The 15465-nt window shown below is 30.6% G+C and overlaps 1 protein-coding gene across 3 annotated transcripts in view; it reads right to left on the bottom strand.

The window, feature by feature from the left end:
• LOC100163447 (orcokinin peptides type A) overlaps positions 1–15465 on the bottom strand; it is a 52501-nt gene that overhangs the window by 6436 nt on the left and 30600 nt on the right. For 2 of the 3 annotated variants that reach the window (XM_008179952.2, XM_029487387.1), the window contains 2 exons: positions 9363–9438; positions 4932–6088 (listed from right to left, as the gene is read on the bottom strand). In XM_008179952.2, coding sequence (XP_008178174.1) covers positions 5439–6088; positions 9363–9438 — 726 coding nt within the window. In that variant the 3' untranslated portion in view covers positions 4932–5438. Of the gene's footprint in view, positions 1–4931; positions 6089–9362; positions 9439–15465 lie in introns of those variants that run through there. The other variant, XM_001947427.5, reaches the window with a different exon arrangement.

Below are 15465 nucleotides of genomic sequence, written 5' to 3'. Positions count from 1 at the left end.
TTATTTTGATAAATATGTTTTTTTAGTTATAACCTACCTATCTCATAATTATAATTTATAATTGGCTCTTATACTTGGATTATCTTAACACTATAGTTGTGTAAAAACTAAAACCGTACTAATAATTCGACGGAAATTCATATTTTATGCGACTGATTTCCAGTTATCATTGTGCAGAAGGTACAATAATATAGTGTAATAATATTAATTATACCTACAACACTACATCAGTAGAGGTACAGCTATTATTATATTTGTCTAATGGAATGGCGGTGAATTCAAAAGCTTGTTATTTTAGCCACACTATATGTGCTAATCATCGAGGATTATAATAAAACCACCGGCGTATTCGTTTCGAATATAATATACTATAATATGTATGTTGTATATATATATATATAATAAATTGGATGGCGATGAAGTACGAACCAGTGCGAACACTATTTGGAGGAAATAATGGGGGAGACACTCAGACGCGCACATATACTATACGAGAAAGTATTTGTAATAATAATGATAAAATCGATTAAAATTCCTATATATTTAATACTTGCGTCGTGAACTCGGAAAAAATGTTAACGAGAACGACAATAATAATATATAAGAAGGTACGATAATATTATACTTCTTCGTATTTACAATAGTTAATAATATATCGTATAATAGGTATGGGTATGGTTTTCTGCATTTACTACCAAATCAAATTTCCGTCGTCCTAAACACACACGAGGAGTGAACGTGTGGCAAATTTTAATAATAACAATATAATAATATTTGCAATAAGATAATATTTTGATATATTATAATATTATGTATCAACTATAATATATAGTGTTTACTTGTCTGTCGGATTCGTTGCGAGACCTTTGCATGCTGGCCAGATGACGAATCCGAGAAACCAGCACATCAATTTCGGTCATCCTCTCCCCAATGTTCAGTCATATAATATATTATTATGTATATTATTAAGTAGCTATTCGACGTGCATCGAGTGAAGTATTATATCAAATCTATATACCTGATAATGAGAATAGAAGAATGCTTCTCATGCTACATTGACAAATTTAAAGTCTCGTGCAAATATATTATATACTTAGATGTGCGTACCTTAAAACGAAAGTGCATTACGTATTTAATATATTATAAATTGTAATACATACCCATAATACTTACCGCATACCGAAGTGGTTCGCGACTTCTGTATCTAGTACCTAAGTAACCTATCATCATCATGTGAATTTATTATTAGTGCCGTAACATGTAAGAATAATTGAGAGAGTAGGCCATTGAGAGCACTTCGTCTCCACTAAACTTTTAATTTGTTTATAAGTTACTCGTATCTACAATCTACTATATGTATTATATTATATTGTATAAAATGGTATCTGAATTAAGAGGTGTGATCAATTATTATTATCGATATTGTAAAACAATAATATATTTTTAATTTATATATCTTATTATTGTGGATTGTTGAAACATCGTGTTTTGAAGCTATATATACTATATACGTATCGTTTATGCCGAGCCTATTAAATTTATAAAAACGGTAGATTTCTTAGACAACATACATGTTTTACTGAATTTTTGTTAAAAAAATAATTTATAACACAATTCATATTGCTAAATTTATTAATGTATAATATTATAATGTTTAATTAAATTAAAATACCTATTATGGGTATGTACCTATCATGTGATGATTTATGTGCGTTTTATATACAACAAATTTAGAATATAATTAGTGTAATTTATTTTTAAAAAATAATAAATTACATGATATAGGTTATACTTGTTAGGTACACAGGTACGTTATACAACGTAACTAACTACCAATTTTTTTTAAAGTTTTTTGATTTTCAACATATTTTATAATATTATATTATATCGAACATTAACTAGCAGAGTCGATACAACTGATAACCCCTTCGTAATTTATTGATATTTTAGTCTCTTCTCCCCTCCTATTTTCTCCAAAACAATTAATATTAAAATCCTGCGGCATACTAACAGTCACTTGTACACTAATTATTTACTTGTACATAAGACACACAATTCTCCCTGCAACTCTATTGGCGAGACACACATTAAATATGTTCGTCACTAATTACCTGGAATGCATACAACCGTTACAGTTTCAGGTAGTATGGGTAAAATTGAATTATTAGTATATAATATAAAGAAATAACTTTTTCATTTTCCATCAGTCAATCTATTTACTAATTCATCAGGTGTCAAGACTACATTGTGAACGTGGATGAGAACTTTTTTGCACCTCCCCCTACCTGCACATTGAATGCCCCCAACCACCACTTGCTGTATTATTTTACACCCGACGTCACTGCAGTCGACCTCCGAGACGTTAGAACAGAGTTTGGCTTTCATCGTGGAAACTTTTCTCCCTTCTATTTTTTATAAAAAAAAAATTTAAAAAAATACTCACTGTTCGTCTATATATTTTTCACCGTCATTAATACAATAATAATTAAAGAGAGAGCATTTCACGGAAATATTTTTGAAACAGACCAAACGAAATCTGACGTGATACTGCAGTGATGGAGTTTATTATTAGTACCTAGCATAACCCACCATGGCTGGGTTAAAAACAATAACATTTTATTGTTGCTATTTGGCGACGATCGCTGAACTTTGCCCCTCTTGTAAGTTTAAACTATTATCACGTTCTGTATATGTTATATATTATGTAGTATAGGTGCACAACACAGAATATTATATGACAGTGTGACAATTGGTTTTTGTAGATTCTGTAACATTTTATTATGATTATATTTTTATATCGTTATAATAATAATTTTAAATCATCGCAGACCTCTAAAATTGTTCGATTCAGTTCGCAAAACTATAACAAAAAACCTCGTGTGAATTTCCAATTTGAAAAATTCGTAACCAATATTTTATATTGAGCCGAACGTCATTTTTATTGTATTCCTCAAAGAGCTATATTTTCGTTGAACATTCAACGTAATATAATATATGACCTAATAAATATTATATAGTTGAATACTTGAATGTGTTAGGATCTTATCAAGGCCACCAGAAAAATATTATCTTAGTAATCATTTAAAACGTATGGGTTATCATTTTTTGAAACTAAATGGCTATAGAAAGATAGTCAATATATAATATATTAGACTTAATATAATAAGTAGAGGTATATTAAATATGTAGGTAGGATGGTAAATAACAATGTGGCTTTATAATGACATATTTGTGTTATTAGCCGGAATGTAAATGGCAGCTACGTTTATATTGATTTTTATTACTTCATACGCAGATAGAAATTTGGGTAAAAATTATTTTTAGAGATTTGAGGATTTATTAGATATAAATCTTTTATATAACATACTTTCTGAAAAATAATATTAGTCTGAGTAGTTGTTTTTATTATTGTTCCTATTCATAATATACTTGATACCTATCCGCTATCGGACTTTAATTTCCAGTCGGGGGGTATTGTAACACCTCAGAGATCGATATATATATTTTTAAAAATATATTTGTTTTTAATAAAAATAAAATGAGTACCTTTGAAATACATATTATTTTTCCGGACAACCCCCCACCCCAAAAAAAAAAAAACACCATATCAAAATGTTTAAAATCCACCACTGCATTAATGTTATTGATTATGTCGAAGCATAAAATTATCTATGAAAAAAAGCAGCTGGGAACTCGCTTAGCTGATAGTGTACCTTGTCATTGAGTTGCAAGTCACTGTAAATTGTGATGAATGTGTTAAATTTGAATTCAATGATAAATCATTGTATACGAAAAACGTTTCTGTTCACGGAAACGATATGTATAAGCTTCTATAATATACAATATATTTATATTACTATTAGTAATACGGTGTTACTCTTTATTAGCTTTTTATCACACCATGAAATAGTGTAAATGGATTCGAGGTCATAATTTATATTTAAAATTAGTATAAATATTTAAAAATATTTTTGTGTAACATGATTACATACAAAATAATATGATTTTTTTAAACTCTACGGTTAATCTTTTTTATAATAAATTACAAAAAAAAACTTATAACTGTTTAAATATCTAATTTCGATCAAATTTGAACATCGATAATGCTTCGTGTGTATTATCAATATTTTTGAATTGCTATAAATAAAACTTACGAGAAATATTGTACTATATTTTGGGGTTTTTTGACTTGGTGACAAGAATTGTACCTATTAAAATATTTTTCGTTTGATCCCCAAAGTACCAACTAGATAAATTTTCTATTAGAAACCACCCTCGAAGTGGAAGACTGAAGCATTTGTTTTGCTAAGAAAAGTATTATCAGATGCAAATAAATAGCAAAAAAAATTACTGTAAAATCAATACATGAAATTATATAAATAAAAACAAGAACAAACGTATTCTTCGTAAAACTTTATTTAAAATATTTTTATATTTTTATTTATTTATACACGAATTCTTAACGTATCCTAATAAAATATTATTTTTCAAACATATTTGACTAAATGCTTCTATAATAGGTAATCAATTGAAATATTATTTTTCGGATATAGCCATATAGATTCGATTTGATGAATAAATAATCATTATTTTACGACTTTACGCACTTAATATACAACCCAAGATTTACAATATTGTGATGGAAATTTATAGTTTAATAAAACCGTAGATTTATTTGCATCTACACGACGATAGTTTTTTAATCTTTTATGAATAGCCCTCGGTATAAAGGATTACGTGATAGCACTGTTAAAATGTAGTCGCGGAAAACCACGAGAATGGCGTACACAAAAACGCTCGAAAATAAATACAAATATAATAATGTATAAAATATACACGAAAAGACGAACAGATACGAATGATTTTTCCGGTGGCCTCTTAAAAATATATATATATATTAATAATTATAGAAATAAATAAACACGTGGATTTTTTTATTATTTTGTGCAGCATTCAATCACTGTAATAGTATAATATATTTTAAAATCAAAATTTCTATCGCACGATAATATTATGTTTTCGATCGGTGCCGTCGTGTCCGTTACAATATAGGTTAATATAGTTTTGTACCTACCTATATAGCTATGATATTAATAACTACATATCAGGGTGTTGCACCCGAATCAATTATTCAGGTTTCGGGCGCTGGCATCCAAAATACAACTATTTAGTTATTATTTATTTTATATTATTATATTACAATTTATGAAATAAAATAAATGTTCGACTTTTGCAGGGTTATCTGGAATGTCTTATTCGGGTATTGGTCAATTTGGGTGTTTTGGACAAAAAATCATTCAAGTTGTAACGGATTTTCTTTTAATGGTTTCTAAGTGTGTTACGGGTTTTGGTTAATTCGGATGCAATACCCCGTGAAAAATATTATTTGATCATGTGTTGTTATGTGCGAGGACAACGACGAGAGAGGGTGACAGCAATTAAAAGGACGCAGCCTTTGCCGACGAACCACAGCCCTGACAATCATCACCATCGTAATCTTTCATGTAGTAGTCGCTGCCGTCTTTCGAGTAGTAGTCATCACCGTCTTTCGAGTAGAAGTCGTCGCGGTCGTTGTCATTGAAGTACTGCACGTCGGCTTCGGACCACCGGGTTAGTGTCCGAGGATACTTGGGGGGCTGCTGTTGCAGTTGTTGAGGAGCCGACTGCAGCTGTCCACGGACGGATAACGGACCTCCTGTGACCACGGTGAGACCATCGTTGAATCGTTTCGGTTGGCTACGTTTAGCCACCATGACGTGGCCGCCGTTCAACCGGTCCAGGCTGCTGCGTTTGGCCACCATGATGTGGCCGCCATTCAATCGGTCTAGGCTGCTACGTCTGGCCACCATGACGTGACCGCCGTTCAACCGGTCCAGGCTGCTACGTCTGGCTACCATGACGTGTCCACCGTTCAACCGGTCCAGACTCCGTTTGGCTGCCATGGTGTGGCCACCGTTCAATCGGTCCAGACTACTCCGTTTGGCCACCATAGTGTGGCCGCCGTCCAACCGGTCAAGACTATCCCACGCCGCGGCGGCCATCACACCACTCGGTAGATTGCATCGGTTGCCTTCGACGCAAAACGTGTCTGCAAAACCAATGTAGTGACACGGTATATAACCACGTGCACTTTCAACCATGTGTGACATGTCTATTTGACCCTCGTGGGTGAACATAACTTCGGTGGATTTGCAGAGGATCGTGGCTATCATGAAGTTACTGGTGGGGGGGAGTCTCGAAATCGGGTTTTACGTTCATTTATTATTTTTTGTCTTGTTGAATCGGCTTCACACAAAGGTCCGTGACATTGACAAATGCCAACAAAACCCGATTTTTTTTCACCTATTGTGGATGTTCTACCCGTACCTACACTATCTAGTGTTATATGTCCGAACTACCTGAATCACCAAACTACACGATTTACATGACATTTGTTTTCCTATAACACTAATTGAGTATTAGAGTGCATGTCTCTGACGTCAAGATGCATAATAACTCCCAAACTTTAGTTCCTAGTAATGGCAGTCATTATTATACTGACAGTAATAATAAGAGGTTCCCACTTTAAATAACTATTAAAATAATAATGTGTGAGTTTTTTAAAAATATTGTTTGCCATGTTTTTCAGCGCCTATTAGAGAATAATAAAAATATACGTTAACTCTTGCACAACTGGACAGTTTCAATATATTTAATTCCTAACACTAATATTAGATAAATAAACATTGAATATAAATAATTATGGTACATTTTCTGCATTACAATAGTTAATACCTAAACATTATCGGACTAGGTATTGTACTGTTTGGTTGGATTTATTCTGCGAACAAATACGAATTTGTCTCTTGAAAATATATATGCCACTTCGTATTTTTAAGTAAAACTATCCTTCGTTATCTTTCTCTCTCGATCTCTTCCTCTTTTAAAAAAATATTTCAATAACATTTTTAGTTTCGTTCTTGTATTTATTCTTTGATTATATATTATATACTCAGTTTGCAGTTTAACCATGACTCGTCCTGCAGTATACCCTGCAGGGTGACGCGATAAGTAAACTATATTGTACAATACGTAAACGTGGACCAAGGAAGTCGGCTGTCACGCCATGGGAGGTGATCAACTCATACAGCACTTCACTTACCGACTTTGTGCATAAATCAAACAGCGAACTTACCCCACAGGGGATCGGCGCCTCGGCGGTCGAATCGAATGTTTCGGGGCGGATAATTATTGTGTTGTGTGTGAAAACAACAACATGCGATGTTGAATTATAACGTAATATAAATACAAATTAAAAACATTAAGAAATCGCATATTTTGCAATCGCATGAACTTATGTGTATTACACAGTAATAGGTCATATGTTATGACGGTTGTTTATCAGTACCTATGTTAAATTCATAGTAATTATTATAGAATAAGTCATAACAATAAAAGGCATACGAATATGATTTTTTGTTTCATGGACGCAAATTAGGTCTACAAAAAATGATAATAATTGATTTCGATATCAACTACTTACATAATAAACGTGCGATATGTGATAATGTCTATCGTTGCGATAAATGGTAATGGATGTAATATCATTAGATATATATTATTATGGATATCACCTATGCTTGTAAGTTGTAGTACGATTACGGTTATTGCAGACTGCAGAGTGCAATTACCAGGGGGCGTGTTCAAGACCCCGAAAATATGCACAGCAGAAGTTTTCATAAGTCTAATTTTCGGGATGACGCGTCACGACAGTGGGAAAGAGTATAAAATATTGAGACATGACCGTTTTTGACCCTCCGAATCGTGTCATTCCTTTTTCAGTCAATTCACTTATCGACCACACCAAAAACTTTACCATCTACTTTATAAATATCGAAAATTATTAAAAATATGAGTTGTATAAAATATTATAATGTATATAGGTAATATAAAAGGGTCTCGCTCTAATATTGGTCGTGTGTGTGTGTGTGTGTGTGTGTGTGTGTGTGTGGCGCAACTGTAGTTCATAAGTTAATAATTAGGGGTGCTACAATAATATAACGATCACATGGCCGTAAACCATCCAACAATACACATTATTACTGTATAATTAAAACTATTATAATATTCACACACTATTATTAAAAAAAAAAATGTTGACACATTTATCGTATTTCATATTAAATTGTTAAACATAACTTTCTGTCAAAGTAAGCAACACATTGTGTTCATTAGTTTTTCTGTGTGAATTTCACTAACCAAATGTCTTTCGATGTTTACGATAGTTACTTAAATTGGTGAAACGCTGGCGAACCACTGGCCACTCTTAGCCATTTTTTTTTTAATTTTTGAATCGAGGGAAAACTACGCGTTTGAAATTCACATGTAGCGAAACTTTCGGTATAATAATATATAGTGTTGGTGAAAATTAATACAGTCAGAATTCAAGACGAGAAAAACAGTTGAGAACAATGATACATTTTTAAAATATAGAAATACACGGAACTTAGTGACAACTACAATTGTTTAAATTTATAGAGACGATAGGAACTCGAGGGTGCTCGAATAGTTAAATTTAGATGGTATTGCTAGTAACCCCACTGCAGTTTTGCTACACTGTGTGTACATACATGTGATTAATCGAGCAGATATTCATAACAATCCATCTAGTATAGTGCATAATATACTATCGTGTATGGCATAATGTTATATACCGTAGTACTTGCACATCAAATCGTCGCTGACGAGAATCATGTTCTCGTATTTAAAGGCGAACCGCACAAAGAGAATATAAATTAGTATATTATATTAAACCTGGCTGATGCGATTCGTCGGGGCGCGAGAAACCGGAAGTATCTATATATGTATATTATATTATGGAATAAACAGCAAGGTCGGATCGGCGTTTGTTAGGTGTTACATCGTCATCGTCGTAGGCGCTCGCGAAACAAGACCAAATAATAATAATTATAATAATATACATCGTATTACATCCATTACATGGGTAGGAATTACGTATACAAACATTATGAATATAAGACCATATACTGCGATACAAACGCTCGTATGTTGTGTTAAATATTTAAATAGGCACGTGTGCAGTACTTATATTTTGGGTCTCGTACATTTTAGTGTGCGTTATTAGCGGGACATGCAAATCGTGCGCAGCCATGGTAAATATTGTTCGGATAAATATAACATTATGATATATTATAATATTATTATATAAAATATTGGAGAACACGATAGAGGCCTGTGTAGAAAATTGTATTAGTTTTTTAAACATGCGTAGCCGCTTATTGTGTATAATATTATAATAATAATATAGTATTATATGCGGGTGCACATGATGTGCGTGCCAACGAGATACTCAAAAATCTTACCGATGAAGCGATCCAAATCCCTTGATGGAGAGTTTCGAAGAGGCAAGTAATTGTTGTCCCCGGAAACGCGTTCAATCTGATAAACAATAAAATATACACACAGCTTCATTAGTTATTGTCATTACCATTATATTTAGTACACAATTGTGTGTGCAATGTGTGCGTTATATTATCTAGGTAGGTAGGTAGGTATATATTATAATATCGTGTATCTGACGATCGGATAAAAAAAAGCGAATACGCGATTAAAATGTTGGATAAGGACTTTATCGCGTGACTCGCCGTTGTATAATAATGTCAACAGTCAACACAGTATGCGCATGTGTATTATAATACGTCTATATAATAATAAAAGTATACACAAAGATATTCAACGCGATAGAATAGACGTAAAATAGTGTTATTATTTGGTTACCCGAAACTTTTGTGCGTGTAATTATTATATTTTTATGTTTATACGTGTGCAGAATATCTCGCGACAAAATGTGCGCCTAACCTATTCTGCAACGGAATATCTCGTTCGACTTTCGTTGGCTATGTACGATTATAGTTCTTTAGATTATCTTATAAGTATTTAATCCGTCGTTATTTTAGGTACTTATATAGGTATCATCTATATACAGATTATTATCTAGGACGTACCTATATCGTTTTATCGACCATTTAACAGATCGAATCACCTGACCTTTAACCTCTAACGCTGTGTATATTCTCAAGCACACACAATATATATAGATTACAATAAATTGTAGGGACAACACTGCTGCCATTTGTTTTATTATCTCTACAACAAGTATCTTCCATATCTTTAACTAGCTGCGTGTACAGTTTTGGGGATTGTTTAAGCAATGATCGATGTATCTATATCTAGTATGTAGTATTTTGGACCGTATGATACATTTATCATTTAAATCGATAATTCAAAAGAAAAACGAGAAAACTATCTTTAAAACGTGTTTTGAATTATACAAAAAAAACGAGGAAATCAATCCGAAACTGGTATACCGAAGAGGTAATATTCGAGAGTAACTCGTCTCGAGCAGGAGATATATATCTACTAAGTCACTGTATAATAACTTATGTACTTACTAAGTTTTCCCAATTCATTATTAGTACTGGAAGTGTTCTTATTGTGTACCCTCTTACCCATCAAAGTCCTAAACTAACCAGGTAGATTAAAATTATCTACTAGAAACCACTCTCAAAGTTGAATATTAAATCACTATTTCTGCTCTAAAATGCGATGAGCACAAAAATAAATAATAATAATAAAAAATTCATTGTAAAATATTAACACGTTTTTCTCTCTACTGTGAAAGTAATGAAAATCATATTCAATATTTTGTATTAAACATTTTAAAGCAATATTCAGTTTTAAAATTGAAATAGTTATGTAGTTATATGTAATGTGCATGACTGAATATTTTAATAATTGTTCATTTAGGATAAAGTTCCGCAATTGAAATAACTATTCATATTATACCATATTATACGTTTCATGAAAGAAATTATACACATTACACGTGTTCACCAATTTAGGTATTCATGCATGACTTCTGATCCATAAGTTCATATTTTAATGTAATGTTCAGTTCTTTGAATTTGTCTAATACAAATCATCATAAATTATCTTTTTTAATATATCAACTGTTTAGTTGTACTCAAAATATTAAAATTAGCTTTTAAATTTAAATCATTTAACATATTTATTTTGTACTATTAGGAGCAGAACCTGGACTATAATAATATAATATTTTCTATTATAAATTATTAAATACGGGTGGTGCTGCTGAGTGCCTGCCCTTAATTGTTAAATTCTGTTATTTCATATTATATTAACTATCAAATTTGCCCATTGAACATAATGTTGTATAGATTGTAATATACTTAAATATATAAATAAAAAAAAAAAAATTATATAATTATAATTAATTGCATACGTATGTGGAACATAAAAATACCACGTCAGGTTAGTCAGGTTAGTTCGCCGAGATGTCCTAAAACCTTTTTTTCATGTTATTATTAAATTAAAATATGTTCTACATATCATTGAAGTACCATGAGAATATAGCGAATCAAATAGAGCAGTTATGAAAATAGCAAAATAAGAGTATTTTGAAATTATCTGTATTTTTTTTATTAAGACAATTTAAAATCCGTAATTATAAACACAGTAAATAAAAACGATTACTGAATATAGACATATACATAATAATACGAAATAAACAAAACTCATGAAGCACATGATAAGGGAATTCGTCCTGCGATTGAACCCTTCGATAATTGAAATTATTCTACTATATTATATTATTGGATAAATATCCACAATAATTGTATTTTCGTAACAATTGTACAAATCAATACAAATAAATACGACTACTAACTAGATAGCTATCTACCTATAGGTAACTAAATTATTTTTTATTCATATTATTTGATTTCGCTATATTTATATTAAGTAGCTATTTTTATTTCACTATTTTGTCTTATGTACAGCCATCGTTGAATAAATACTTTACATTTTCAAAATTAACAAACGGTATTTATAATTAGGTACTTGTTATTTGTGCCTTTTAATTATACTATGATAAAATTCATATTTTAATGGTATGTAATCAAAATTAAAATCGTATTTCTTAAGGGGAAAGTTATTTTCTATTTCAAAATACAATTACATTTTTTTTATTGTTAAGCAAATATTTAATATCATCGTTCATCAAGGAAAATTGAAACATAAATTTCATAGGCACTTAGAATATGTTATGGTTTAAGTTTTAATTTTTACTACCCTATTTGGTCTGGAATTTTACCATCTGGAATATCATACTTTTATAATTACATTAACAATTATTTAATGATACTAAAAATCCTAAATACTACATTTAATTACACTAAGTACCTATACTGTATACACGTTATATGTTTTAAAATTATGTTATACCTTACTTTCATAATATTATCTTATATAAATTCTTCAAATTAATATTTTTGATATCATTCTATTTTTCAGCCGACACACCATACTTTGAAAATATCTATACAAACATCTTTAAACGACTCAACTATTTATGTATATATTTTTTCTTACTAAGTAGGTAGTATGTTTATAATTTTAACTAAAATATTTCTATAAGTAATAATATTTTTGAATTTTTGAATATTATCCAGATATATGAGAACAACTGAACATCTAAAGATTTTCAAATTAGTTCATATTTTTGCCATATTGTCGATTATATTACATACTCGTATAAGTAATATTACTCTGCTAAAATTGTCGAAAACTACATAAACTAAGGTTTGAACAATTTAAATAAATACGGTCTATGAACTGTACGAAGAATTTTCGATTATACACACTATTATATATCAAACAACAAAATATATGAAAATACCAAAAATGTTTTTTCCGTTAAATTTTGCTTGCATACATTACTAACGTGTTAACATAATTTAAATATCTTATTTCAATAACTTCAGTTTGTAGTAACTATAACGAGTAATTTGATTATGAGATTTTATTTTAACTGAAAAACAATAAAATATGTACATAACCGTCATAACCTTATGTGTTATGGTGGTATTTTGAAACATATCTAGAAAACATTATTTTGAAAAATACTACCTACGTAATATAGACTATTAGGCTGTATTTATACTAACGTATACTTGTCTGAATAGACTGTAAAAATGTCATGTTTTTAACCACCAATATACCTTAACATATTTTGACTTCAGAAGCACCAATTCTAAAAAGTTAAAAGTAGAGTATTTTATGTATTAAAGTGAAAAAAAATTCAACAGTCAGTACCTATTCAACATCTTTAAATATTATAACGAATAGACTAGAAAAAAAAAATAGTATAGATATAGTATCTAGAATCTAGATGGTAAGTAACAGAGATAAAAATTACTTATTATTCTGTTATAAATTTATAAATGACGATAAGCCAATGGAAAAATAGTGTTCCCTTTAAGTTATTAAAATAATTACTTACAAATAGAACACAAACTTTAATAGTTTACATTAAAAATTCTGAGTAAGCAATAAACAATTTTATTATTTTATAGCATGAAAAAAATTTTGTGACTACAAAATTTTTCAAGAAAAACAAATAAATACATTATATTAGGTTAACTTTTAAACTAACAAGTAAAACCAAATTTTTAGTTATAATATTATCTAAATGAAATGTGGAATAAAAGTTAATACTTACATTTTTCTGAAAATAAATGAAAGTGATTCGGGTATAGTAATGGGTATGGCATACTGGTCTCATCTGGCTCGTCAAACTGTCTGATTTAGTCTAAAGGGAATTGTATTTTGGTATATCCTTTGAGCAGATAGGTATGTTAGAGGTAGTTTTATATTATTTATGTTATTTATTTTTATTTGTTTTAATTTATAAATGATTAATCGTTGTATTCCATAACGTTTCTGAGCTCAGCTAAATGTAATACCCGCAATGTTAAATCTACAAGTCTATATTATTTAACCTAACGTATCTTTCTTTTTTGATTTTTTGTACCTGTTATTTCAAGGAAAAAATGATTTCTAGACTTTCATAACTTGTCTATGCTTTATTAGATTTATGATCGATTCTAATCAATTTACATTGAAACTATTGTGACAAACTAAAATAAACAGTACATTTTATTTTTTTCTGCGGAATACCTTAATTAAAACATATAAAATCATAACATTAAAATACATTTTAAAAATATAGAACTGAATTAAAATAAATACGCCAAAATAAATATCGAAAAAAGTTAAAAAGGTAGTTATCTTGTCTAGAAAGTGCCATAGTAAATATTTGGTAAAAATTGAAATTATTTACGGTTGTTCATTGTTGAATCACTATTACTACAATTGGTTTTAGTGATTTCCAATTATTTTGAAAAGTACCCATAACTTTTAACCTCCACCGTAATGTAACAACTTTATCCGAGTTGTTTCCAGAAACCATCTTGAAATTTAAAGTTTGAAGTATTTTTACTCGCGCAAATACATCATTGACCGACTTTTAATCATCAGTGACTGTGCAAAACACAAATATAAACACTCATAAAAATTGTAAGCTTATGAGTAGGTACTTATATCTTAATACATATTGCATGACTGCTGCGAATAGCTTCTGAACTACCTACGCTGTATTGTCTCAACTATCAACTTTTGATTACCGGCGATGAAACTGTAAAGCTCTATTATAGTGAGATTGTATATTATCGTCGTATGCAGTACAGTGGTGTTTATTAATTATTATAAATGACTTAATGCGACGTATTATAAAATAATAATAATATCTATAATGAAAATGCCTTACAATGTAACATAGCTGATTAGAATGACGTATGAATAATAATATGTGAATGTTATTGTACGTTCGTCTATCGTTAATCACCGAACAATTTTTTATAGAAAGGCGCAAATGCCCAAACACGAACGTGTGCGTGCGTCTCAATTATACTTTTTTTTTCTCCTCTATAGTATGTTATAAGTATAAAACATAATACGATTGTTTATTTTGGGACTGCAGTACCTACGCATAGCGTATAGATAGGTACAGTAATAAAGACTGAATGAAAACAAACATTTCGACATTTCTGCTCACCAAGCACTTGTACATACCGGCTGGATGACCTTTAAAATGTATACAATAATAATAATAATAATATGTTATATAATGGCATATAATATCCATTCACACCGATCGCTATAGACCATTTGTCCCTCTCGACGTATATACCTATAGCATCGCGTGCGTTTTATTTTTATAATTGCAGTGGTGAGTAATTATTTTCTCGGTTTCCGTCTCGCGTTTTCTCCTCGATAAAATAATGTTTTCTCGGTAAAGTGTTATTGTTTATCGCGCGGACCTTTTTGAGTCACCTCACATGCGCCACAAACTCCAGAGAGTAGCGTTATATTGCTGCCACTACGATCGCCTTCGTCCCTACGCCCACTATACGGGTCGTGAGTTTATCGAGAACGGTTTCAAACTGTTTTTACCTCTGCAAAAACATTCGTTTTTCAACGGCCATATCTCACTTGTGACGTTTTTAACCTGTCGCCACTGTCTAGTACGACGCAGTCTTTAGATCT

The sequence above is a fragment of the Acyrthosiphon pisum genome, chromosome A1 (genome assembly GCF_005508785.2).
Source record: "Acyrthosiphon pisum isolate AL4f chromosome A1, pea_aphid_22Mar2018_4r6ur, whole genome shotgun sequence".
NCBI classification, from domain to species: Eukaryota; Metazoa; Arthropoda; class Insecta; order Hemiptera; family Aphididae; genus Acyrthosiphon; species Acyrthosiphon pisum.
The sequence above is the reverse complement of the archived record's forward strand: the minus strand, read 5'-3'. Positions and strand labels throughout refer to the sequence as shown.